The sequence below is a fragment of the Carettochelys insculpta genome, chromosome 3 (genome assembly GCF_033958435.1).
Source record: "Carettochelys insculpta isolate YL-2023 chromosome 3, ASM3395843v1, whole genome shotgun sequence".
NCBI lineage: Eukaryota > Metazoa > Chordata > Testudines > Carettochelyidae > Carettochelys > Carettochelys insculpta.
This window is the reverse complement of record NC_134139.1, coordinates 209,520,671-209,545,708: the sequence shown is the minus strand read 5'-3', so window position 1 is coordinate 209,545,708 and position 25,038 is coordinate 209,520,671. Positions and strand designations below refer to the sequence as shown.

The following is a 25,038-nucleotide window of genomic DNA, read 5'->3' as shown; positions in this document are numbered from 1 at the left end:
GGGATACAAACAAGTATTGTCTATGTAAAATATGCACATAATATTACGCTGTACTCAGTAACTCCTCCTGCATTTTTTTCAGCTACCTATCAAACTTCGTCTTAGCCAAGGATTATCAGTTTTTGGAGGCAAAGACTGCTTCTGTACAATACCTAGAACAACTGGGTCTTAATATTTTGGGGCTACATGGCTACCTGCACCTTTAGGTGATGATACAACAGGTGAGTGACATCTCATGGTTACTTGTTCCATTAAATGTGTGTGCATGTATATATTACATACACACAGATGGTGTGAAAAAATCAGTGGCTTGATGAACAGAGAAAGCATTCAGAAAGTCACAAAGCTGAGAAAGAAGAAAAATAGCTAGCGCAGGGATCTGCAACCGGAATAGCGAGAAGAGCCATTTTTTCAAATTCAGTTACAAAATTCGATACTTCAAGAGCCACCATACACCTGAATATGAGACAGTCCTTAATAAATAATGACAAACCATACTTTTTGTCACCCCTATTTTAAGAACAGGGTACACAATTATTTGTACCAGTTAGAATGTTAAGTTACCCCCATCTCCAGGCTTTACCTGCCTCAAACCCCCAAATCTGCTCCCCTATTCCAAAGCTTTACCCCGCATCCCACAAACCACTATCCCAACCCCAGGTTTAACCCACTCTGCCCCAAACAGCAACCCCAACCCAAGGTTCAATTCCTTCAGCCTCAGGATTTACCTGCCTCAGCTGATGAGCTCCACACGCAGCTGCAGCTCCTCCACAGCCCCCACCTTCCCTCTACTGCTCCTTCTGTGCCCAGCTGCGCAGCTTGGGCAGGGCAGGGCAGGCTCGACTGCCCCTCCCTACCACTCTCCTGCAAGCTGACTTCACCCAACGTGGAGTAGCTTCCTACCCTGCCAGCTTCCTCTTCTGGGGCTCCCTGCCCTGCTGTCTTCTGCTGGCTGCAGCTGACTGCTCAGCGGCTCCAGAGACTGCCACTGCTTAAACAAAAACACTCTAAATTCCATTGAAGTGGCAGCAAACTCCAGAGCTGCAAGAGGAGACAGCAGCGGCAGTGCTCAGAGCTGCAAGTGGCTCCTTAAAGAGCTGGATGCGGCTCTGGAGCCACAGGTTGCCGACCCCTGAACTAGGATACCGAGGCTGGCATATCAGAAAAAGCAGAGTGGGTGGGGCAACGTGAAATCAGAAAAGATTGAGACATAGGCAATTGCAGAGTCTTCAGAGTCTTGAATGACAACTAAAAAGTCTGAATTTGATAAAGTGAATGAACCAGGTACCTTAACTGGAAATATTCAGAGATGAGGATGATGTGGTCCATTAGACAGGCAAAGAAGATCATTTTAGCTGCAAGATTTTGGAGAAAGTAGAGTACGAAAGATAAGAGTTTCAAGAAGACTTAGGGTTTTTAATATGTTGAGGAAGAATTGGCAAGGTTTGCTCATACCTGGGTAGCTACAAGAAAAGATGAGGGAGAAAGTGATTACTCAAGATCTGTCACAAAAAAGGGGAATAGGGGTTGGACTAAGTCTGTGGTGAATCACTGGGACCACAGCAGATGACTCTCTCAAAAATGGAAATTGAGATTTGAGATGGGGATGTTATGCTTCGCAGAATGTATTGATATATTTAGAATGTCAGCTAAAGACCAGGATGCACACAATAAGTATATTTATTACCATTTATTATCCTTGCCTAGAGAGGTGGTGGATTCTCCATCCCTTGAGGTTTTTAAGTCCCAGCTGGACAAGGTCCTGGCTGGGATGACTTCGTAAGGGTTGATCCTGCTTGAATCAGGGGGCTGGACTAGATTACTTCCTGAGGTCCCTTCCAGCCCTGTGATTCTGCAGTTTTTCAAACCCTAATCACTTCTCAGAGAAATATCTTCCTGTGTAGGTGTAATTGCAAACTTGCAGCTAAGGAAAGCTCTGGACACGAAAGGAGAGAGATCCACCTTCATGTTGTTCATAGCAGAAGGCAGAAAAGGATTGGGAAACTCATGAGACACTCGGCAAAGGCCCCAGGATTGGCACCCAAAAATCTTCCATACCATCAGTGGCTGGACACAATGACGTCTCAACGTTCCTTCCAGTCCTTGTATTCTATGATTCTGCAATTTAAGGGTGATGTAAGAAAAAATTCTTTAAAAGTTGTGGGCTGAGTTTGTTCACTTGCAGAAATCCTTTTTTCCCTAAAGGTTATATTTTTTATTTTTAATCCCATTTTGTTAATGATGTTTAAACTTGAAATAAAAAGAAAAGTTAAAAATAATAGGATTGTTCTAAGTCATCGCTTAATTTTCTGCATGGTTATAGGGTCCAGTTTTCACACGTGATAAGCAAACACAATTCACACTGAAGTCACTGGAATCTGTGGGTATTCATATCCTCAGACCCTGGCTACATCTACACTAATGCTGGAAGATCTACCGCTGAGGTGCAATCTTCTTTGATGCCATTTTGTGCATGTGCAAAACAGCGCATTCCATGGTCAACATCAACCCCACAGCTCCTGGCAAGCTGTGAGGATTAAAGAAGGTCAATGGGAGGACCATTCCCCTCAACCTTCTGCCATGAAGACAGCCATGGAAGGAGACAGCTGCAAAGTCAATTTTTGTTATGCAATTGGTGTATCAAAAATCACCGTAGGAGCCATGGATCTTCCAGGTAAGCGTAGACATAGCTTCTGTCCCTCAGTGCTCTCGGATTAACACCACACAGTGGGAACAATCAGAGAAAGTGAACACTAAGATCCAATGTATGGAAAAGAGCATTTTATATATATTACGCGCGCGCGCACACACGCACACACACACACACTTTTCTGAACAGAAATTTCAGATATAATAAATATATAACTTACCATTTTCAACATGTGCAAGTCTGTGCATGAGAGGTAGCCATACAAGGCACTGAGGGGGTGGATCAACCATAAGTGTGTCTAAAAACATATTTAGCATTATCTTTTTCTGTAAAAGAAAAAAAACACGATTCACTTTCAAAACAGAACTGCATTCCTTGCAATAACCTTCATTCTATGGGGTTTTTATACTATTAATTTACTGAATACCAACAGTGTGTTTCATACTGTAGAGACAGATACAATCACTCTTACACTCCAAGGAATTTTCAATCTGACAGTATACCAGAAACAAAGTAGTAAATACTACAAACATTAATTATCCATAAATTCATAACGCATAGATAAATTCAAAGGGGCCGAATATGTAGTCAGTACTCTGTGAATCACAGCTGAAAGGCTTTGCAAAGAAGTGGTTTAAAGGACGCAATTCAAATGCAAAGAGAGAAGGTTGTTCAGTGAATTAAGGGAGACAGTTCCAAGCATATGGCACAACATCGAAAAAAGTACACAGGCAAGGAAAGGTGGAATTAAAAGGAGTATTTAGGCAAACAAGGAAACGGAAACAGGAAAGAACAGAACTGTACTAAAATTTGAACAAGTGAGTAAGGAAACTGATTTTAAATTAAGTGATTTAGAGAAGGAAGCAAAGGAAGTGAACTTTCAAGCAGAGAGCAATCTCTCCATAGTGTCCCATCCTGTTCATGCTCTGAGACAAACAAGCAAGGAAAGAGAAGAGGAGGACTGATATAATATTGATGAAAAGGCATACCAGTGAAATTTGCCAAGAAGAAAAGCTCAGGAAACCATGGTAACGGGAAGAAGTATTTAGCTAGGTAACGTCTGAACTAGATTTCTTCCACTTTCACAGGGAAGAAACAAACACCTGTGCAAGGCCAGATACATCATCAACTTTTTGAGAAGCCAAATCAACTGTTCTGGCAGGTGACCCATGGGTAAAAAACACTGTTCAGACAGTCTTGCTCTCTTGTCTCTCTGTATGTTGGTGGTACATCAATGGAGCTGCCATGAGTGTGATTAAAGAAGGTGGTGGCAACCCTGCTGACTGCAGTGGAGCACAAATGGCCAATGCCCTGTTTTACAGGAGGAAGAGAATTGTCCACAATCTTCCTGGGCAGCAAACCCCCAAATGACTAATGCACTCATTTTGGAGAAGTTCTGTCCAATTTACCTATATCTTTCTGGAGTTGGGGGAGGAAGAGGAGTGTGTCTACCTTCTCTCCCTGACAAATAAAAAAAAAAAAGGGCTGGAAGCAACTCAAAGATGCAGTTCAGCCCCTACATCTAGGCAAGATAAAGCATTCCTATAACATCCCTGACAGGTGTTGTCCATCCATTCTTAAAACCTTCCAGTGACAGGGATTACACAACTTCCTTTGTAAGCAAGCCCACTCTGAAAATGACAGAGGCCCAGGCCACTTTGAATTTAGAGAGGCCCCTGATCTATCTAACTTCTCACCCACAGGGACATACTAGTACCAAAAGTATATGAAAACAAAAACTTGAAACATTAATTTATTAACAATTAAGTCATCATACCAATAGCATGTATATTAAAAATTTAAATTTTATTGAGAGTTTTCACTGCAAGCAAAACTCTTCATTTCAGTAACAGAGAGGGAGCCGTGCTAGTCTATATACTATCAAAACAAAAAGCAGTCAAATAGCACTTCAAAGACTAGCAAAATAATCTTTAAAGTGCTACTTGACTGCTTTTTGTCTTCATTTCAGGAATGCCTTTCTGGCTATGTTGTGCACAAACTCATTTATAATTAAAGAAAAATCTAATTTATGTGCAACGTCATTGTTAATGTTAAGAATTTTTGCAAGCCCATTCAAATGCTCTTGTCCCATTGTATAATGATGACAGCTCTTTATTTAACATGTTGACTGTGCATTCACCTAAAACCAATGATGCAGGGAGAGTCACAAAAACACAAAATACAATTGCGATATTAGGAAATACAGCTGACAGGACAAGACGGAATATTTCTTGAAGCAGCTCCTTTGGCTTGCAGTCCAATTTAAAGTTAGCATACATTTCAGGAACATGGTCTTGTCACAGAGATCTCTTTACATTTCATTGTTATACCTTTGTTGAAATTGTTCAGCTGCTGAATACAGATCTTCATCAGTTAGTTCTCTGAACTCCCAAAGGAATCCAAATTTGTCACAGTGACTCAAATTTCTCCAAGGGCCTCATTTTCTGTCTGCACTGGCTCTAAATGGAGCATAGACTCTGCATCTATTGCTACTGCCTTGATTAATGACCACCTCATTTTGAGGTAGTGGTATTGAAATGTCATTTGTGGATACACAGTTTTCATCATCAGAACTGGAAACGTCTGTCAGTATTGTCACCGTCTAACGGCTGAGAGATCTTTTCTATGAGAAATGAGGTTATTGACTTTAAACTCAACTGCTGCTTCACTCTGTTACTTTCACTGTCACTTACTTGCACTTTCAAATCTTCATTTATATAAAGGGGGTCTTTTAAAACACAGTAACAAATTAATTTGCTAAAGGCTACTGGTTATACAAAATTTTAACTGTATATTATATAATATTAATTGTGCAGCATAATGGTTTGGGGGTATGTTTACTAGGGCCCTTATAGCCTTATTTCAAAATCATGAAATTTCATCTTACATGTTCCCATTATTAACTACCTCTAATAACCTGGGCGTTAGTATGAACTTGGAGGGATTGCCAGATTAGATATAAAGTTTATTAAACAAAGTTTATCTTCAAAAAAGCCCACTCCCCGGATCATCACTTCATTGTGGTGAATGGGCTTGTGTGTTCCAATGAACCCAAGAGCAATGGGTCATCCATGGCAGCAAAGTCCAGGACGATGGTTCAAACAAGGTCCGGGGGGGTGGTTCAAACAAAGAATCATCCTAAAAGTCCTCAACAGCAGAACAGGAGAAGGATAGCAAGGGCAATGCTACAATGACTGTGAATGCGGATGAAGGCTGCAGCAGACAAGAGGACTCCTAGTCATTGTGCATCCCATGCCATGGACGTTCCATCCATCAAGAACCATATGGTGGCTGCAATGCAATAGTTCCCCCTTGTGAAAAGATGTCAGACACGGGTGTCTTCTCGGTGTACTACTCTCCTAAACTTAAGCCATGTAGTGACTGGCAATGGGAGCAGGATTGTGAAATCTGGAAGCTTTTAGTCATGGACCATCATGTAGTCAATAGATGTATCAGTCGTCCTGTTTCAAGGACCGAGGTGGTAGAACGGTCTGGCAACTGCATCCCCAACTGAACAGCCTTATATAGGACCTGCTTTGCTCACCCCACATGGGGAGTGGTCTAGAAAAGGTGCCTTGAACATAACACACCTCAACACCCCGACTGGATAACCGCATACAGTCGATTCACTTCTATGCAGTCAAAATCAAAAAGTAAACTTTGGAAAATGGAATGTTTGAACTCTAATGGACAAGGAAGACAGTGAATGATCCGAAACATGCACGGGAATTATCACTGCCAGGATTCAATATCGATATAGCAAATACGGTAGGCAACCAGCTTGGTTTAAAAGGGAAATCCTTGGTTAGTTGAAACTCAAAAAGGATGCATATAAGTAGTAGTAACTTGGATAGATGACTAAGGAGGAATATAAATATATGGCTAGAGAATGCTGGAGAGTAAACAGGAAAGTGAATGTACAAATGGAATTGCAGCTAGCAAAGAATGTGAAGGGCAACAAGGAAGGTTTCTACAGACATGTTAACAATAAGAGGGTTATCAGGGAGGGTGTGGGTCCATTACTGGACGGCAGTGGTAACAGATGATATGAGAAAGGCTTTTTTTGCCTTGGTCTTCACAGAAAAGGTCAGCTCCCAAATTATGGAACTAGGCAATGCAGTATAGTAAGGAGGAGGGCAGCCCTCGGTGGGGAAAGAACAGATTAAGAGCTATTTAGAAAAGCTAGACGCGCACAAATCCACAGATCAGGATTAAATGCATCCAAGTGTACTGAGGGAATTGGCAGATGTCATTGCAGAGCCTTTGGCCATTATCACTGAAAACTCGTGGAGATCGGGAGAAGTCCCAGATGACTGGAAAAAGGCATAGTGCCAGTCTTTAAAAAAAGGAAAGGAGAATCCACAACACTATAAACCGGTCAGCCTTACCTCATTCCCTGGAAAAATCATGGAGGGGATCCTCAAGGAATCCATTTTGAAGCACTTAGAGAGGAAAGTGATCAAGAGTAGTCCACATGGATTCATCAAGGGCAAGTCGTGTCTGACCAATCTGATTAGCTTCTATGATGAGGTTACTGGCTGTGTGAACATGGGGAAGTCAATGGATGTGATATACCTTGAGTTTAGCACAGCTTTTGATGCAGTCTCCCACAACATTCTTGCCTATAAGTTAAGGAAGTATGGATTGGATACATGGACTGTAAGATGGATAGAAAGCTGGCTAGATGGTCAGGACCAAGGGATAGTGGTCAATGGCTCAATATCTCGTTGGCGGTCAGTTTCAAGTGGAGTGCCCAAGGATCAGTGCTGGGGCCGGTACTGTTCAACATCTTTATTAATGACGTGAATGAAGGGATGGATTGCACTCAGCAAATTTATGGATAATACTAAGCTAGGGAAACAGATAGATATGTTGGAGGGTAGGTATAGGGTCCAGAGTGACCTAGATAAATTGGTGGATTGGGCCAAAAGTAATCTAATGAAGTTCAACAAGGACAAGGGCAGAGTCATGCACTTATGAGGGAACAATCCCAAGCACATTTACAGACAGGGACCAACTGGCTAAGTAGCAGTGCAGCAGAAAAGGACCTGGGGATTATAGTGGATGAGGGGCTGGATACGAGTCAACAGTGCGCCCTTGTTGCCAAGGAGGCTAACAGCATATTGGGGTGCATTAGGAGAAGCATTTCCAGCAGATGTAGAGAAGTTATTATTCCCCTCTATTCTGCACTGGTGAGGCCACCACTAGAGTATTGTGTGCAGTTCTGGGCCCCTCAGTATAGAAAGGATGTGGATGCATTGGACTGGGTCCAGGGGAGGGCAACAAAATTATTAGGGGGCTGGGGCACATGACCTATGAGGAGAGGCTGAGGGATCTGGGTTTATTTGGTTTGCAGAAGAGAAGAGTGAGGGGTGATTTGATAGGAACCTTTAACTTCCTGAAGTGGAGCTCTGAAGAGCATGGAGGGAGACTGTTCTCAGTGGTGACAGATAGCAGAACAAGGACTGAAGTTAAAAAGGGACAGGTGTAGGTCGGATATTGGGAAATACTATTTCACCAGGAGCGTGGTGCAGCACTATAATGCGTTACCTAGACAGGTGGTGGAATCTCCCTCCCTAGAGGTTTTTAAGTCCCAGCTTGACAAAGTCTTGACTGGGATAACTTAGTTGGGTTGATCCTGCTTGAGGGAGGGGTCTGGACTAGATGATCTGCTAAGTTCCCTTCCAGCTCTAGGATTCTACAATTCTACAGCTGCCCTGGTAGAAGTATGTAGACCAGAGGAGGACAGCTAAGAGAAGGAGGATACACATTTTTCTGGAAAAGAACCTCAAAGGAAGAAAAACGAATTCATGAAGTAGTACTTGTGATCAAAAATGAACCAATCTGAAGTCCCTGTTGGCATCAGAGACTGTCTCATGGCTCTCTACTTGAAGCTTGCAAAAAACCAACTGGCAACCATCATCAGTGCTTATGCACCAACTCTAGAGGTCAAAGATGACATGAAGGAGAAGTTCTACACCCAAGTGCACACGGTTCTGAAAGACGTCCCAAAGAAGACAAGATTATTCTCTTGGGAGATTTCAATGCCAGGGCTGGAAGAGATGCAGACCTCTGGCAAACTACCACTGGGAATGAAGGAGCTAGCAACAGCAACTCCAAATTTCCTACGTACAAAATGTATGGACACACAAGCTCATCGTCATGAACACCCTCTTCCACCATAAAAACAAAATTTAAGACCTCATGGCAACCTCCTCGATAGAAGCACTGGCACCTCATAGACTATATCATCGTCAACACTTGTAATCACCGTGATGTCCTTCTCACACATCCAATGACTACTTGTAATGACAGTCTTATTCGATTCGTAATGGCAGTTAGGATTGTCATCAAATGGAGAAGTCAGAGGAAACAGATCAGTTGAAAGATCAAAGTACCAGGCTTGAAGGACCCCATTACACAAAGTGACTTCCAGCTAGCCCTCCAAAGGAAGTACTGCTGACAGTACACCCTGAAGATGTGGAAGAACACTGGTGTCAGCTGAAAAATGCCATTATTGGAGCTTGTGGAGAAACTACTGGTTACCGATCCAGGAAGCATCATGACTGGTTTGTTGAGAATGATATGGAAATTGAACACTGATTGAGAAAAAAGGGAAAGCCTTCAGGGCCTGGCAAAGCGAAATCAACTACACAACAAAGAGAAAGTGAATGCCAAGGCCAAGGCAGAAGTCCAACGTAAAACAAGGACTCTGAAAAAAACAGTGGGGGACTGAAAAGGAATGAGAACTCCAGCACCTCGCAGACTTAAATGATACAAGAGGTATCTGGACTGAACAACCATGGTATCAATCCTCTGAGATCAAAGGATGGTACCCAGCTCTTGAAAGACAATGAAGTCTTTTAGCTTCTCACTAGAGGGAGCACTAAAATAGGCTCTTCATCCACCCCTCCACCATCGTCTTAGAATCCCTTGACCAAATCCCTCAGCAACTGCCTAGGGATGATCTTGCAACACTTCCTGTTCTGAGTGAGGTCCACGCTGCCATCAAAGCAATCAAGTGCAACAAGGCAACTGGACTAGATGGAATCCCTGCCAAAGTCTTCAAAAAAGGTGGGCCCTAGCCCCACAAACAACTCCATCCCCGATTCTTAAGATCTGGGATAGGGAGCAGATGCTGCAAGATTTCAGAAGCACACTGGTTGTCAGTCTTTTCAAGAAGAGTGACAAGTTGGACTGTGGAAACTGTCATGTCATCTCTCTCCTGTCAACAGCAGGGAGAATCTTAGCTCAAATCCTTGCAAGTCAACTCCTGCCACTCTCAGAAGAAATCTTTGCAGACTCCCAGGGTGGCTTCTGACCATCCCAAGAAACAGCGGGCATGATCTTCACTGCCCGGCAACTGCAAGAAAAATATTGTGAACAAATACAAGCCATATGCATGAGTTTCATTGATCTGACCAAAGCATTCGACTCAGTCAATCGTAGTGTCTTGCGGACTATTCTCTGCAAGATCAGCTGCTCTGAAAAATTCATTAGCATCTTGAGACTGCTTCACAACAACATGACTGCCACAGTATTGAGCAACAATGGATCCCAAAGCAACTCCTTTGAGCTCAAAATGGGATTCAAACAAGGCTGTGTCATTATCCCATCACTGTTCTGCACCTTCATCACCATGACCCTTCACCTCATTGATGGCAAGCTTCCAGATGGCATGAAGATTGTCTACAGAACGAACGGAAACCTCTTCAATCTCAGGAGACTGAAGGCTAGAAGAGAGACCTCCACCATGGCATTCCAGTACACAGAGGACAACATGGTTGCTGCTCTTCCTCCTGCGGCCCTACAGAAGATCTTAAGTGCCTTTGCTGAAACATACGAGACTCTTGGCCTCATGCTCAACATCAAAAAGACCAAGGTGCTCCACCAAACCTCGCCAACAGGACATTCTCATGCGCCTTCTACTGAAGTTAATGGAGAACTGCGAGAAAATATGAAGTATTTCCCATTCCTTGGAAGTCACCTTTCTGCAAAAGTTGACATTGATGCAGAAATCCAGCATCATCTAAACCACGCAAACTCTGCTTTTGCCTGCCTGAGACAACAGTTCTTCAAGAACTGGGACATCTGTGCCAAGACAAAGCTCCTTGTATACTATCTAGTGGTTGTTCCAAACCTACTGTACGCATGGGAAACATAGACAACATACAAGTGCCATTTAAAGGCACTCAAACAATATCATGAACGCCGCTTCAGAAGAATCCTAAATATCTCTTGGGAAGATAGGTGCATGAAAACTAGCATCCGGGAAGAGTCAAATATGACCAGCAGCGAAGCCATCATCATTCAACAGCTTAGTGGACTAGTCATGTGGTTTGGATGTCATATCAGCACCACCCAAAAAAGGTTCTGTCTTCTGAGTTGGATAAAAGGACAGAGGAGCACTGGGGGCCAGAGGAAGTGATATAAGGACATGCTGAAGGCACACATGAAAAAGTGCACCAACAGTGCTGACACTTGGGAGAACCTTGCCCAAGACCATCCCCAGTGGAGAACAGTAATCTGTGAGGGGGTGGTGCAATTTGAGAGGTCCCGCCAAAGTGTAGGTGAGGAGAGATGGAGAAGAAAAGGGCATCAAAAACTGCCCCGCACCCCTCCAACAGCTACCAACACTTGCCCCTTCTTTGACAAGATGGGTAGCTCCAGAATTGGACTGATCAGCCATAAATGGACTAACAAATAAGAGGGTGACATGAAGATGTCCTATTCGTCATCAAATGATCACCAAAATCTGCCCTATGAAAATCTGAATGCACAGAGCTATTGATGCCTATATGGTCAATAACTGAAGGTGAATCTGTTGTTCAAATGACCCCAAAATCTGGATCAGTAACCAAACCCCACACCACCAAGAGCCACATCAAATTTCAAAGCAAGCCAAGAAACCATGATAATTTTAGAGGATTTAGTGTTAAACTTTAAATAGAAATCAGGTGCCAACCTTAACTACAGGATAGCTAGCACTCTGCTATCATTTACTCAGACCCTCGTAATTTTTTTTTTGGTGTATATAACATATAACCTTAAAAAGAATGAATATAACCAGCCCAGTATCCTGCCTTCTGACAGCGGCCAATGCCAGATCCCCTGGAAGGAGCGAACAGAACAGGTAATGATCAAGTGATCCCTCTCCAGCCTTTGTCAAAGATGATTCAGCTATTTCCAGCCTTTGAAAAACACCATTGCTACCCATCTTGGCTAATAGCCACTGATGGACCTAAACTCCACAAATTTATCTAGTTCTTTTTTTAACCCTGTTAAAGTCATGGTCTTCACAACATCCTATGGCAAGGAGTTCCATAGGCTTACCATTAGCTGCATGAAGAAATACTTTATTTTGTTTGGTTTAAACCTGCTATCTATTAATTTCATTTGGTGACCCATAGTTCTTATGTTATAAGAACAAATAAATAACTTTTCCTTATTCACTTTTTTCATACCTGTCATGATTTTATAGACCTCTAGCACATCTCCCATTCATCTCCTCTTTTTTCTAAGATGAAAAGTTTGTCTGTTTAATCTTTCTTCAGATGACACCTATTCCAAACTCAATCATTTTTGTTGCCTTTTTCCAAACCTTTTCCAATGGCAAGATATCTTTTTTGAGATTAGATGACCACATCTGTGCACAGTATTCAAGATGTGAGGGTACTACAGATTGATATAGAAGCAGTAAGACAGTCTATGTCCTATTCTCTCCCTCTTTTCTAATGATTCCTAACATAGTTTGCTTTTTTGACTGCTGCAGCACATTGAGTGAATGTTTTCAGAGAACTACCCACAATGACTCCAAGATCTCTCTCGAGTGGCTATAGTTAAATTAATCCCCATACTTTATGTATAGTTGGGATGATATTCTCCAATATGCATTACTTTGAATTTTTATGATAAACGTATCTGACTTTTTTTTGTCAAATCACTTAATTTTGAGATGTAACAGAGAGTAAGCCGTGCTAGTCTATACACTATCAAAACAAAAAGCAGTCAAGTAGCACTTTAAAGACTCACAAAATAGTTTATTAGGTGAGCTTTCGTGGGACAGACCCACTCCTATAGACCATATCCAGACCAGAACAGACTCAATATTTAAGACACAGAGAACCAAAAACAGTAAGCAAGGAGGACGAATCAGAAAAAGATAATCTAGGTGAGCAAATCAGAGAGTGGAGGGGTGGAGGGGAAGGTCAAGAATTAGATTGAGTCAAGTATGCAGACGAGCCCGTTAGCTACATCTACACGTGAAGCCTACATCGAAGTAGCCTATTTCGATATGGAGACATCGAAATAGGCTATTTTGATGAATAACGTCTACACGTCCTCCAGGGCTGGCAACGTCGATGTTCAACATCGACATTGTGCAGCACCACATCGAAATAGGTGCAGCGAGGGAACGTCTACACGCCAAAGTAGCACACATCGAAATAAGGGTGCCAGGCACAGCTGCAGACAGGGTCACAGGGCGGACTCAACAGCAAGCCGTTCCCTTAAAGGGCCCCTCCCAGACACACTTGCACTAAACAGCACAAGATCCACAGAGCCGACAACTGGTTGCAGACCCTGTGCATGCAGCACAGACCCCCAGCTGCAGCAGCAGCAGCCAGAAGCCCTGGGCTAAGGGCTGCTGCACACGGTGACCATAGATCCCCGCAGGGGCTGGAGAGAGAGCGTCTCTCAACCCCTCAGCTGATGGCCGCCATGGAGGACCCCGCAATTTCGATGTTGCGGGACGCGCAACGACTACACGTTCCCTACTTCGATGTTGAACGTCGAAGTAGGGTGCTATTCCCATCCCCTCATGGGGTTAGCGACTTCGACGTCTCACCGCCTAACGTCGATGCTAACATCGAAATAGTGCCCAACACGTGTAGCCGTGACGGGCACTATTTTGAAGTTAGTGCCGCTACTTCGAAGTAGCGTGCACGTGTAGACACGGCTATAGTGACTCAGAAAGTTCCCATCACGATTTAAACCATGTGTTAATGTTCCGAATTTGAATATAAATGTCAGTTCGTCCACTTAGTCCATTTTAGAAAGAGAAGTGGACGAACTGACATTTATATTCAAATTCGGAACATTAACACATGGTTTAAATCGTGATGGGAACTTTCTGAGTCACTATAGGGGCTCGTCTGCATACTTGACTCAATCTAATTCTTGATCTTCCCCCCCACCCCTCCACTCTCTGATTTGCTCACCTTGATTATCTTTTTCTGATTTGTCCTCCTTGCTTACTGTTTTTGGTTCTCTGTCTCTTAAATATTGAGTCTGTTCTGGTCTGGATATGGTCTGAAAAAGTGGGTCTGTCCCACGAAAGCTCACCTAATAAACTATTTTGCTAGTCTTTAAAGTGCTACTTGACTGCTTTTTGTTTTAATTTTGAGATGTTTTTGAAGCTCTTCACAGTCTGCTTTCTTCTTAACTACCTTGAGCAGATTAGTATCGTCTGCAAATTTTGCCATCTCACTGTGTACCCCTTTCTCTAAATCGTTTATAAATATTTTGAATAGGATTGGTCCCAGTACAGACGCTTGGGGGATACCTCTAGTTACCACTCTCCATTCTAAAAACTTACCATCTATTCCTGCCCTTTGTTTCCTGTCTTTTAACCAGTTATCAATCCATCAGAAGACCTTCCCTCTTATCCCTTGACTACTTATTTTACTTAAGAGCATTTGGTGAGCGACTTTGTCAAAGGCTTTCTGGAAATCTAAGTACATTATAGCCACTGGATCTTTCTTGTCCACATACTTATGTATATATAAACCATAAGAAAAGAAGCCACTGGATATTAGAAGGCAGCACTATTTTAACATTCAATATACAGTTACATTTTTAACTCTTACTTGTTGTGGGAAACATGTCCGTACGGAATGTTCTGTGTATCCAAAAGAAGGCCCTTCAAATACAGCTGTTGGAAGTTTTAACACTTCTCTCAAAAACTGATCAAACTTTGTAAAGATCATCAATCCATTAGAATCTGACATTTGGGAGAAAATATCTATAAGAATAAAATAAAGTAAATATTTAAATATAAGTTTACTGAAAACATATTGTGCATTCTACCACAAAATTTTACACCATTATACAAGCTATATCTCCTTGTTTTACCATGAACATAAAAGTTTTATATTATTTGTTTCCAAGATACAATATAAAACTGAACATGACTGGACTTCCATTTTTTATATATCCTCCAGGTTCTTTCCCAACATTCTGATATAAAATATTTTTCCAATTTACTAAAAACCTCAGAACTCAGTATGTTGAATGCAAGAAAGATGAGTTTGGGATGGGCAGTGTAGCAGAAAGAGAGAGCCTGAAGCATGGAGCTGGTACAAGTCCTACAGCTTGAACCAAAAATCAGCAAAAGTTATGCTATGAGCACCCGTCAGGCTCTGTCAAAAGCTGATGCTTGCCTGCACGTCAGTGTGCAGTATGTGAATGTGGCACCAGTACTGCTGAAATGCAGTGAATATGTAAACACTTTCCAGCAGGACAGCACAAGAATGCCACAACCTAGCACATAAGAGTTTGATAAATATGACAGTGATGTTTTGTCTAAAACATCAGAAGTAAAGGTACAAACCACAGACAGTGAACAGGGATGCTTTGTTTGAAACATAAGGAGCAAAATACAAGGGGAGATAAGAAACGTCATGAAACACACCAGGCGATGCCCAAGTTGTTTAACCCAGATTGTTGGTCTCAATATGTAAATGCTGGGATACCCAGCTTTAAATCTTTGCCCAGCCTACAGAGCAGTAGAAAAAGCCATTTAGTGAGCTGCATCCATTGTCACAGGGATACATGTGCTAGTGTAGTTGTAGAGACTGAACTAGGGAGCTAGAACTGTGCTTTGTGGGCAATGAACCTAACCAATTTCCTTTCACTGCTCAAACCCTCTTGTGGTTTGATCAATTCACTCAGAGTCTGTTCTACGGGCTCTCTCACAAGAGCTGGTGCAGCACAGAGAAAGAACTTATGCACACAACTGAACATCTGATGACAAGGAGAATGGGGGCATGTTTCATAATTTTATGATGAATATCTGTGACTCAATTAACCTAGCCACTCTGCATTCATCATCCTCATGGAAGTATGCCCTCTAACATGGTGGCTGAAGAATGAAGGCACAAAGGAGTGTTTGACACATCTGGCACATAAACAGCTTACAACACGGGCTACAAAAGTGCCCTGAGAAGGTCTGTGCTCACTTTCAGGAGACATCATAAATAAGAAGCAGGCAGCATTTCCATTATCTCTTGTTTATTTTGCATTCCAAATATTTGTAATACAAAATGAGGTGACCACTGTACGCTTTGTATTGTGTTGTACTGAAATCAATCTATTTGAAAATGTAGAAAAAGATCCAAAATATTATAATAAATTTCAACAGGTATTCTACCAACAGTGTAATTAAAATGGCAATTATTCATTATTTTTAATCAATTTGTTTTGTGTTAACAGCTTGATTTAACTACAATTAAATGACAGCCTGAATTATTTTACTTGTGTATTTGGCTCTGGAGTGACCACTGCCGAAATATTGTATCCCAGTTCTGGTATTCACATTTCAAGAAGGATGCTGATAAACTGGGAAGTGTACAGAGAACCACCACAAGAATTACAAAACATGACTTATAATGATAAACTTGAGGAGCTAAATCCATTTAATTTAAATAAGAGAACATTAAAGGGACACGATCACACTCTATAAGTAGATAGATGGGGAACAAATATTGAAAATAGACTCTTCAGCCTAGGACCCTATGATGTTAAGGCAAACTTAGCTGACTTAGGTCAATTTTCTAAGCAATCAGTCCACACTACAGGCTCCATTACACCAATTTTAAGGGCTCCTAAGTCAAATTTGGTACTCACTTTCAGAAGGAGTAATGCCACACTTCACCTTGCAGGGTCGACTTTAGGGTGGTATGGATGGAGCGCTGTGGAATTCTACATTCGTGGCCTCCTGCAGGTGTCCCACTCTGCCCCATCGTGACCATTCTGGTCATCATTTTCAGCTCTGCTGCTCTCCAGGTGTGCTGGAAATGGCCCAGGAATGTTTGAATTTCATTTGCTGTTTCGCCAGTGTAGCGAGCAGAGCAGGCAGTGCTCCAGCAGCACATCTGGCCATGAATTCCTAGGGTCACAGAGGAGCTCAAGAATGGAGCACACAGGAGATCCGTGACCTTATTACTGTGTGAGAGGATGAAGCTGCGCTGGCAGAACTACAAAGCAGCAAAAGAAATGCAAACATCTATGACAAGATCCCACAGAGCATGGTGGAAAAAGGATAGACAAGGAATACCCAGCAGTGCTGCATGAAAATAAAGGAAGTCAGGCAGGTGTACAAGAGGATGAAGCAAACGGACATTCTGCATCATTGCTGCGAACATTCCGCTTCTATGAGCAGCTGCATGGGACTCTAGGCAGGACCCAGCCTCTTTCCCCAAACAGCGAATGGGTATCTCCTAAGAGGTTCTTCAGGCAGCCTCTGGCAACAGCAGCGAAGAAGTGGTGGATGAGGAAGAGGAGAACAACCACAATGATCAGCAGCTGATCTCACAGACAGCCAGGAACTTTCTTTAACTTTGGATCTCATCCCCTCCTCCCAGGACATTTTGTAGCTGGACCCTGATAGCAGGGAGGGCACCTTTGGTGAGGTCTCATTTTTAATCATGCTACAAGTGGGTTGTGGCAACTGGACATGATCTGTGGCAGACGCCGTACCTGCCCAACCCTGGCCTCCTGGAACAACTTAACATTCTTGGGGATGGAGAATCAATTCCCCCTAACATCTCCATAAAGCTCTCAGACAGGAACTCTAATACTCCTCAGGACTTCTAGTGAGGCCTGCCTTATTCTGACCTCAACGATAGAACACCTTTCCACACCCAGCCAGCAACAAGTAATCTGGTGTTGTTCCACCATAGAGCAGTGCAGCAGATTGACCAACCTTCTGCCTACATTCAATCAGCATCCGTTCCTTACCAAAGTATCTTATTCTAAGCAGGCTTATATCTTGCATTGCAACCTGGCAGAAGCAGGGGAAGGAGCAGTAAACTATGATAGCACGAGCTGCTCCACCGTGCCTGGAACATCCCTCTCCCTTCCCTAGGTTCCTGGGAGAAGAGAAACTTTACTGCCCCAGCAGAGTGGGGAGGAGAATCATACAGTGACCAAAAGAGGCACATGCCACACTGCCATGCCTACCCTCCCCACACCTTCCTAGGCTCCTGAAGAAAGGGAAACTTGCACTGTGTCAGAAAAGCAGAGAAGTGAAGCACCCAGAGACTGCGAGAACGACACAGCTTTGAAAGTACAAGCTGGACTGCCCTGCCTTGTTTCCACCCTGCTAGGGCTCCTGAGGAAGGGAAACATTCACTGCACTGGCAAAGCAGGGAGAAGTATGTAGCAACTATGAGAGCCACACAATCCCACTAGCACAAGCTGCATTCCCATGCCTTGCCCTGCAACTGGGACTGCCATGGCCCCAAAAGTCACGATGCCCTCACCCTGCTTGCAGTGTGCACACCTGCAGAAATTGATTTTGCAATCAAGGCTCAAAAGCATGCCTCAATTCGTGCCTTACCATGACTGGAAGTGAACCGAGTTAAGCAGGGCCCATAAGATCTTTGTGTAGTACCTGCTGCACAGAGGACTCTTAAAAGCCAAAATTTGCCCTTGAACATAACACATCCCTATTGCTTGCCACAGAGGCTCTTTCATTAAATTATTTTGTGTGTTGTACAACTTACCTCTTTAATGTCTGGCCTTTATTCATGTTTTGTTCCAGTATGTGCAACAGCCAGCTCTTTGATCACTGCTCCCCATTCCTCTCCGCTGTTGGACTGTTAAACAGCCAGTGTGGCAATGAGGATTGATCAAGCCCTCACACCAGGACATTATAGAAAGGGAACCACTCCATGTGAGTATTCCTCAATAAAAACAGTTTATTTGCCAAATTACAAGGAGAATTTTCCTATGCTCATTTACACATCATCCTCATCTTTGGATGGCCAGCCCAGGGTGTGGGTGAAACTTGGAAGGTGGAGCTCTGGCAGAGCATATGCTGCCCCCAGTCATGTCTGCTGTCTCATCTCCTCTTTATCCCTGGTGCTTGGACCTTTTATCTCTGGCTGGTCACGTACACAAATTCTTCATTCTGAATTACCTCCTCCTTGCTAATGCAGCGTCAGACTGCACCTTGTTGCTCCAGTCAATGCAACATTAAACAGCACCTCATTACTCCAGCCACATAGGCACCGGTCCATTTTCCTTATTTGGTCTTGTTTACTGCTGTCAATTGTCCATTTTATTGCTTCATCAGTCACACCAGCCAGTTCCCAGTTCACATTACTATGTTTCAGTACTTTCCATTCACGCCTCCATTCAAACTCTCATTCAATTGTGGAGATGTTACACAATTTTGTTTCAGTTCATATCAAGATGGACACAGATTCAAAGGAGGAAGTGAACACAGGACTATACGTTCCTAGAACACATGCAAATTGCCCACAAAGACAGGGCAGAGTTAAATGCACGGAGGAGAACCATGTTGAAGAGTAGATTGGGAGGACTGAAAAGCAGATCAGGAGAAGAGGAGAATGGTCAGAGAACGTGAAGTCCAGACCCAGGAGGAGATGTTGAAGTTGATGGTGTCGCATACAGAGATCTTGAGGTGCCTGGAATAGGAGCACGGAGCCCCACTGCAATCCACGATGAACCAGAAGCCCTTCTCACCATGTTCCATAAACTCCCGCCACTGGTGCCTCAGAGTGGTGGGGGGTGGAAAGTTGTCAAGGGTAGCCTTGCATTCCACTCCCACAGATGCTTCTGAATGCAGAAGGCTGCCATTCCCCCACCTGCCATGGCAGAACACCTCTTGCCTTTGCTTACCCACCTCTGTAGCCCTTGCCATGAAATCCTTTACTGTATGCTACATTTTGTCCCCACAATAAAATCAGTTAAGCTCTCAAAAACGGTGTCTTTATTGCTTGTGTTGCACAGCATGGGTGAGGGAGAGGTTTACAGGCCAGCACACATCATATGGGGGGGATCTCCTTAACTGCAACAGACATGACAGTCAGGTTATCATCTGGTCATTCATAAAGCTGTTTTCCAAAGCCTCTCTGATTAGCAGTGCTCCTTGCTGTGCTTATTGTCCTGGTGTCTGACTGCTCATATTTAGTAGCCAAGTGCTCTGCCTTGGCCCTCCAGCCTGGCATGAAATCTTCTCCTGAATTCTCACATAAGTTATGAAGCACACAGCAAGATGCCACCCTGAGGGGAATGTTGCTTTCACTGAGGTCTAAGTGAGTCAGGATGCTCCTCATCCTGGCTTTTAATGGCCAAATGCACGTACTACTACCATTCTGTAGTTGAATTGCTCCTTACTGCCATCCAGGCTGCCTGTGTACGAGCAAAGGGAGCAAGGGGTAAGTTGGATCTCCCAGAATTCCTATTTGCATCTCTACCTCTCCAGTGGTGATTTTCTGGTCTGGGAAGATAGTTCCATTCTGCAGCTTTCTGAACAGACCAGAGATGTGCAGGTCATGGCCCTTTCTTAACCATCCCATGTTGATGACAGTGAAACCTTGTGATCCAGCACACCTGCAACACTATCAAGATGTACCCCTTGCAGTTTATGTACTCTGTAGCAAGGCAATCTGGTGCCAGTATGGAATGCACATCCCTATCTATTGCCCGGCCATATTTAGGGAACCCTATCGCAGCTAAACTATCCATTATGTCCTGCATATTTCCCAGAGTCACTGTTTTTCATAACAGAAAGGTATTGATAGCCTTAGCCACCTGGATAACAGCAGCCCCCACTGTGGATGTGCCCACTCTGAATTGATTATCCACTGACTGGTAGCTGTCTAACATTGCAAGTTTCCACAGAGCTATTGCCACTCACTTCTGTACTGTCAGAGATTGTCTCATTTTCATATTAGTGCACTTCAGGGCAAGGGAAAGCATTTTGCAAAGTTCCATGAGCACAGCCTAATGCATGCAGAAGCTTTTTAGCCACTGCTGACCATCCCACACCTGCAGAACAATGCAGTCTCACCAGTCCGACCTCGTTTCACAGCACCAGAAGCAGTACTCCATTGTGCACAAAACATCAGGTTCAGCCAACATCTCCCCATCCCTCCTTTCTGGTGTTTCACATTCTTGTATGTCCATGTCCTCCTCAGAGTGTTCATCACTCTGAAGGAGGTTTAGGCTCTGCACATTCCACAGCACAATGTGTGAGATGCTCATAATACTTGCCACAACAGTTTGAAGCTGGACGGGTTCCATTCTAGCCTGGTAATGGCATCTGCATTGATACCCAGTGGAAAAAGGGCAAAAAAACCACTTTTTGACATTGCTTTCCAAAGGAGGGGAAGGAGATACGTGCACCACGAGAGGCTGACAACACACACCCAGAACCATCTCTGGCACTTTTTTGTCCTGTCACACATGGGGAGCTTAACCCACAATGCAAGGGGGGGGGGGGCACAGCAGGAGCTGTGGGATAGGTATACTGAACGTATTGCTGACAAAGTAAAATCTGCTCACCCTAATGGGGATGCACTCCATTGACTTCATGTGCCAATGCCGACATGCACCCTCGACTTTACAAAATTGGGTGTTAAAAACTGACCTTAAAAAAATTCAACCTAATTTCCTAGTGTAGATGTAATACCCAAAAGGTCCAGAAGGTCCAGTGGTAGGACAATTCAAACAGGAAAATAAGGTATGCATTTAGATCAGTGAAGGTAATTATTTAGAGTAGTATGTAATAGACTAGCCAAAACATTTTATTCTACTCAGTCTGCATTTTTATGATATAGTTAAGTTTAGCTTGAAATTTCCAACCAGCTCTACTGTCCACATATGAATGGAGTTACCAAAGGAAAAAAAAGGAAGACCTAAGAACTGGACATTGATTCCTAATGACTACTAGCGAAGAGTAAGCTATTTCTGCCAACTCTCTGCAAGGAAGCAAACATGAAAATTCCCAGCACCAGGGACCAGGTGTGAAGAGGCTGGATTTTAAGTTTGCTGCTGCAAAAAGATGCACACAGAACCTGAGAGTAACAGAGATTAAGAACAGCTTCAGTCAACCATAGAAAGTAAGGGCAGTTGCTCATATGGGCTCCTAAATACTGTACGCCAGCTGACTAAAACACTTTTAAACTTTTCATACTTTCAGTGGAAAGTACAGCATCCAAAATAGCTTCCAGCATCAGAATTAGAATCTAAGAGGACCTTGACAAATTGCTGCAAAAATCAATCAAATGAAATTCAGTGAAGCCAAGTGCACAGAGTTCAAGCTAAAAGGAAAAAATTAAATGTACAACCACAAAATAGAGAACAGCTGATAGGTGGTAGTAGTGCTGAAAAGGATCAGAGAGGTTTAAAAAACAACAAGTCGTCCTGTGGCACCTTATAGACTATCAGATATTTTGGAGCACAAGCTTTCGCAGGCAGTCTGACGAAGCAGGTCTTTGCCCACGAAAGCTTATGCTCCCAAATATCTGTCAGTTTATAAGGTGCCACAGGACTTCTTGTTATTTTTGAAGATACAGACTAACACAGCTTCCTCTCTGATACTTGTCACCATGCAAGAGAGGTTATAGTGGACCACAAAATGAACATGATATAGTTGTAAAAAACAGTTAATATTCTGTAGTAAGTTAGAGCAAGTGTCACGTGTAAGATGCAGGAGGTAATTGTCCTGCTCTTCTTTGCAATGGGGAGGCCTCAACTGGAGCTGCGTCCCCAGCTTTTGGGACCACACATTAGGAAAAACATGGACAAATTTGAGATGGAGCACTACGCTGCCAGCTGAAGCAGGCACCAGGAACCAAGCATGATCTTCCTGGCCAGAGATGGCAAAATCTGTCTAGGAGTACCCAGCCTAAGAGGAACCTGGGTGACAAAAGAAGAGAGGGCTTCTGGGGATTCTAATTCCACTTATGGTTCCTGCAACTGAAGGACTGCAATGGTATGCCACCCAGGATCCATGAGAAGAAGTTCAAGGAGACAGAAGACAAGCTGCCACAGGAACTTGAATCTGAAGAGCCATGCCCTGAAGGGGCATCAGGAGGAAGCAGCTTGGGGCAGAGGATGTGAACTCCCTGATGTTAGTAGGTCCCCTACTCACAAGTTGACTTACACAACTTCCTGGACTGGGACCAAATGGAATGGGAAGGGTCCCATCTACTCCCTGGCCTTCACGTCTGAGGCATCTTGACCACAGAAGGTGGGCAGGGGGACAAACTCAAGTGCTCTAACCTGTTCTTTAAGCCCCTTATTAAACCATCACTGAGGATTTTTCAGAATAGGTTGGAGAAGCACTTGTAAGGGATGGTCTAGGTTGACGTAGCCCTGCCTAATCACAGTGGGCTGGACTTGATAAGTCTCAAGGTTGCTTCCAGCCATACCTTTCTATGATGCTATGATTTAAAGCTCAGTAAGGTCTGAACTGAAGTTTAAATTTTAAAGAAAACCCAAAATAGTTTGAAAACATTGAAATGAAATTTGTCACTCAAACTCCATTATTCCCACAGTGATGCCAGCCTCCATTCTTTGTTCCTGTCATCTTTTTTATGATTTGCAAGATAGCTCAGATAGCAATCTCAAGCTGTTTTCAAGGGTGTGACACCAACATGCCTATACATATGCTGGCAGGAATATTACCCCGTCTGACCAACTTTTCAATATTTCGCTCAAGTGTAATGTTTGTGATCTCTGCCATAAGCTAAGAATTAGCTGATTGTCATAGTTATTGACTGACAGTTGTATAGGAATTAATTTTAAGTTTATGTAACATCTTGAATATTGGGTTTCAAAACTGTTAAAGTGAACCTTGTTACCTGAGTTGAGCTGGGTCTCAGGGCTCACCTAATCAACACTGAGAACAATGAACATCTGTTGAGCTAGCCTATGTTTACTGTCTGGAACAAGTGTAATCTTAAGAATTCAGAAAGGTAAAAAAACCCTCTGACTAGGGAGATCTCTTGAGTAAAAAGCAATAGTATGTAACTGTATAAGAGATGATAAAAATATAAGTCGTGATCCATTAAGGAGGAGACACTCCACGACCAAGGGTGTCTCTTGTCAAAGATGGGGCTCAGTTTTCCGGACTGGACAAGTACTGTAACAATTTGGTGTCCAACATCTTACTAAATAGGAAAAAAGTATAAGCTACAGAATGTTTTATGTTTTTCTTTTACTTGTACCCTTATATTTCCAAACCCTTATTGCTTGCATTTATTTTTATCTCCAACATAAGAGCAGTTAATAAACTTCAATTTGGTTTTACTATTGACTTGTCTAAAAGCCTTCTGTACAGGAGACTTTTGTACTGCTGTACACTGCTTACAGATCTAACACACTGGTTTACACTGTAGGTGCCCAGAGAATAAGGGACAGGGCACTACAGTGTAACAAAGTGGGTATATAATTCAGAGGGCTGCTGGGAGAAAGAGTGAGGCTTGCAGAGCATGTGTTGCTAGCTGCCAGTGGCTAGGGAGAGTCTCCTCATGTGGCATAGACAAGACACTCTCTCACTGGGAGAAGGCAGTAGTGATTAACCCTCGATACCACTATTAACCCTGAGAAGTGCCCAAAGGGCTCCAAGAGATGTCAGTATTACAAATCACAGTATTAGACCACATACTGATACTGTGTTAATCCGCTGTACAATCTAGTACATATTGAAGGTAATGGCAAAGTTTCCACTGACTTCATTTTTACAGTTGGGTCAAGTCTTGAATGAACAAAACTTTCTGAAGGATAGGAACCTCCAAATAAGTTTCAAATTTTTGCAGTTTGGTTTCACTTTTTCTAAGCAAAATATTCCTTTAAGTATGAACTGAGCATCTTTTGTAGCCAGCAGATGGCATGCATTAGCAGAAAGATTAACATAGCAAGATTCATTTCAATAACACCATTGCTGGATGAGCAAGAGAACTGTAGCAAATTTTCTAAAATGTAACTATTAAATATAAAGTGAGAGAGACTAATGGTGAAAATAGAAAATTTCAAATAAAGGTTAAATTTACTTAAAGTACTTACATCTTAGTTTGTCTTGTATTTTCCCACCACACATGGTTGCTAACATAGCTTTAACTGAAAATACTGTCAACTTCCCATGGCCCTCACTGTAAAATAAAATACATGACAAATAATTACTACTTGGAATGATAAAAATATGTAAGGGTCAGAAGAAAAGTTGCATTTATACCTTCCCATAAGTGCGATGCTTCATACAACTAACAGTTAACATAATGCAAAAAAGTTAGTTACTTTTAGCTTTGTTAGTAATTTAGAACAGCTAACAGGTAGCCAATGGCAATCCACAA

At 42.8% G+C, this 25,038-nt stretch overlaps 1 protein-coding gene across 9 annotated transcripts in view; it reads right to left on the bottom strand.

Moving 5' to 3' along the window:
• DTNB (dystrobrevin beta) overlaps positions 1-25,038 on the bottom strand; it is a 361,871-nt gene that overhangs the window by 257,496 nt on the left and 79,337 nt on the right. For all 9 annotated transcript variants that reach the window (XM_074991528.1, XM_074991530.1, XM_074991531.1 and 6 more), the window contains 3 exons: positions 24,752-24,837; positions 14,518-14,672; positions 2,871-2,976 (listed from right to left, as the gene is read on the bottom strand). In XM_074991528.1, coding sequence (XP_074847629.1) covers positions 2,871-2,976; positions 14,518-14,672; positions 24,752-24,837 — 347 coding nt within the window. The remainder of the gene's footprint in view (positions 1-2,870; positions 2,977-14,517; positions 14,673-24,751; positions 24,838-25,038) is intronic.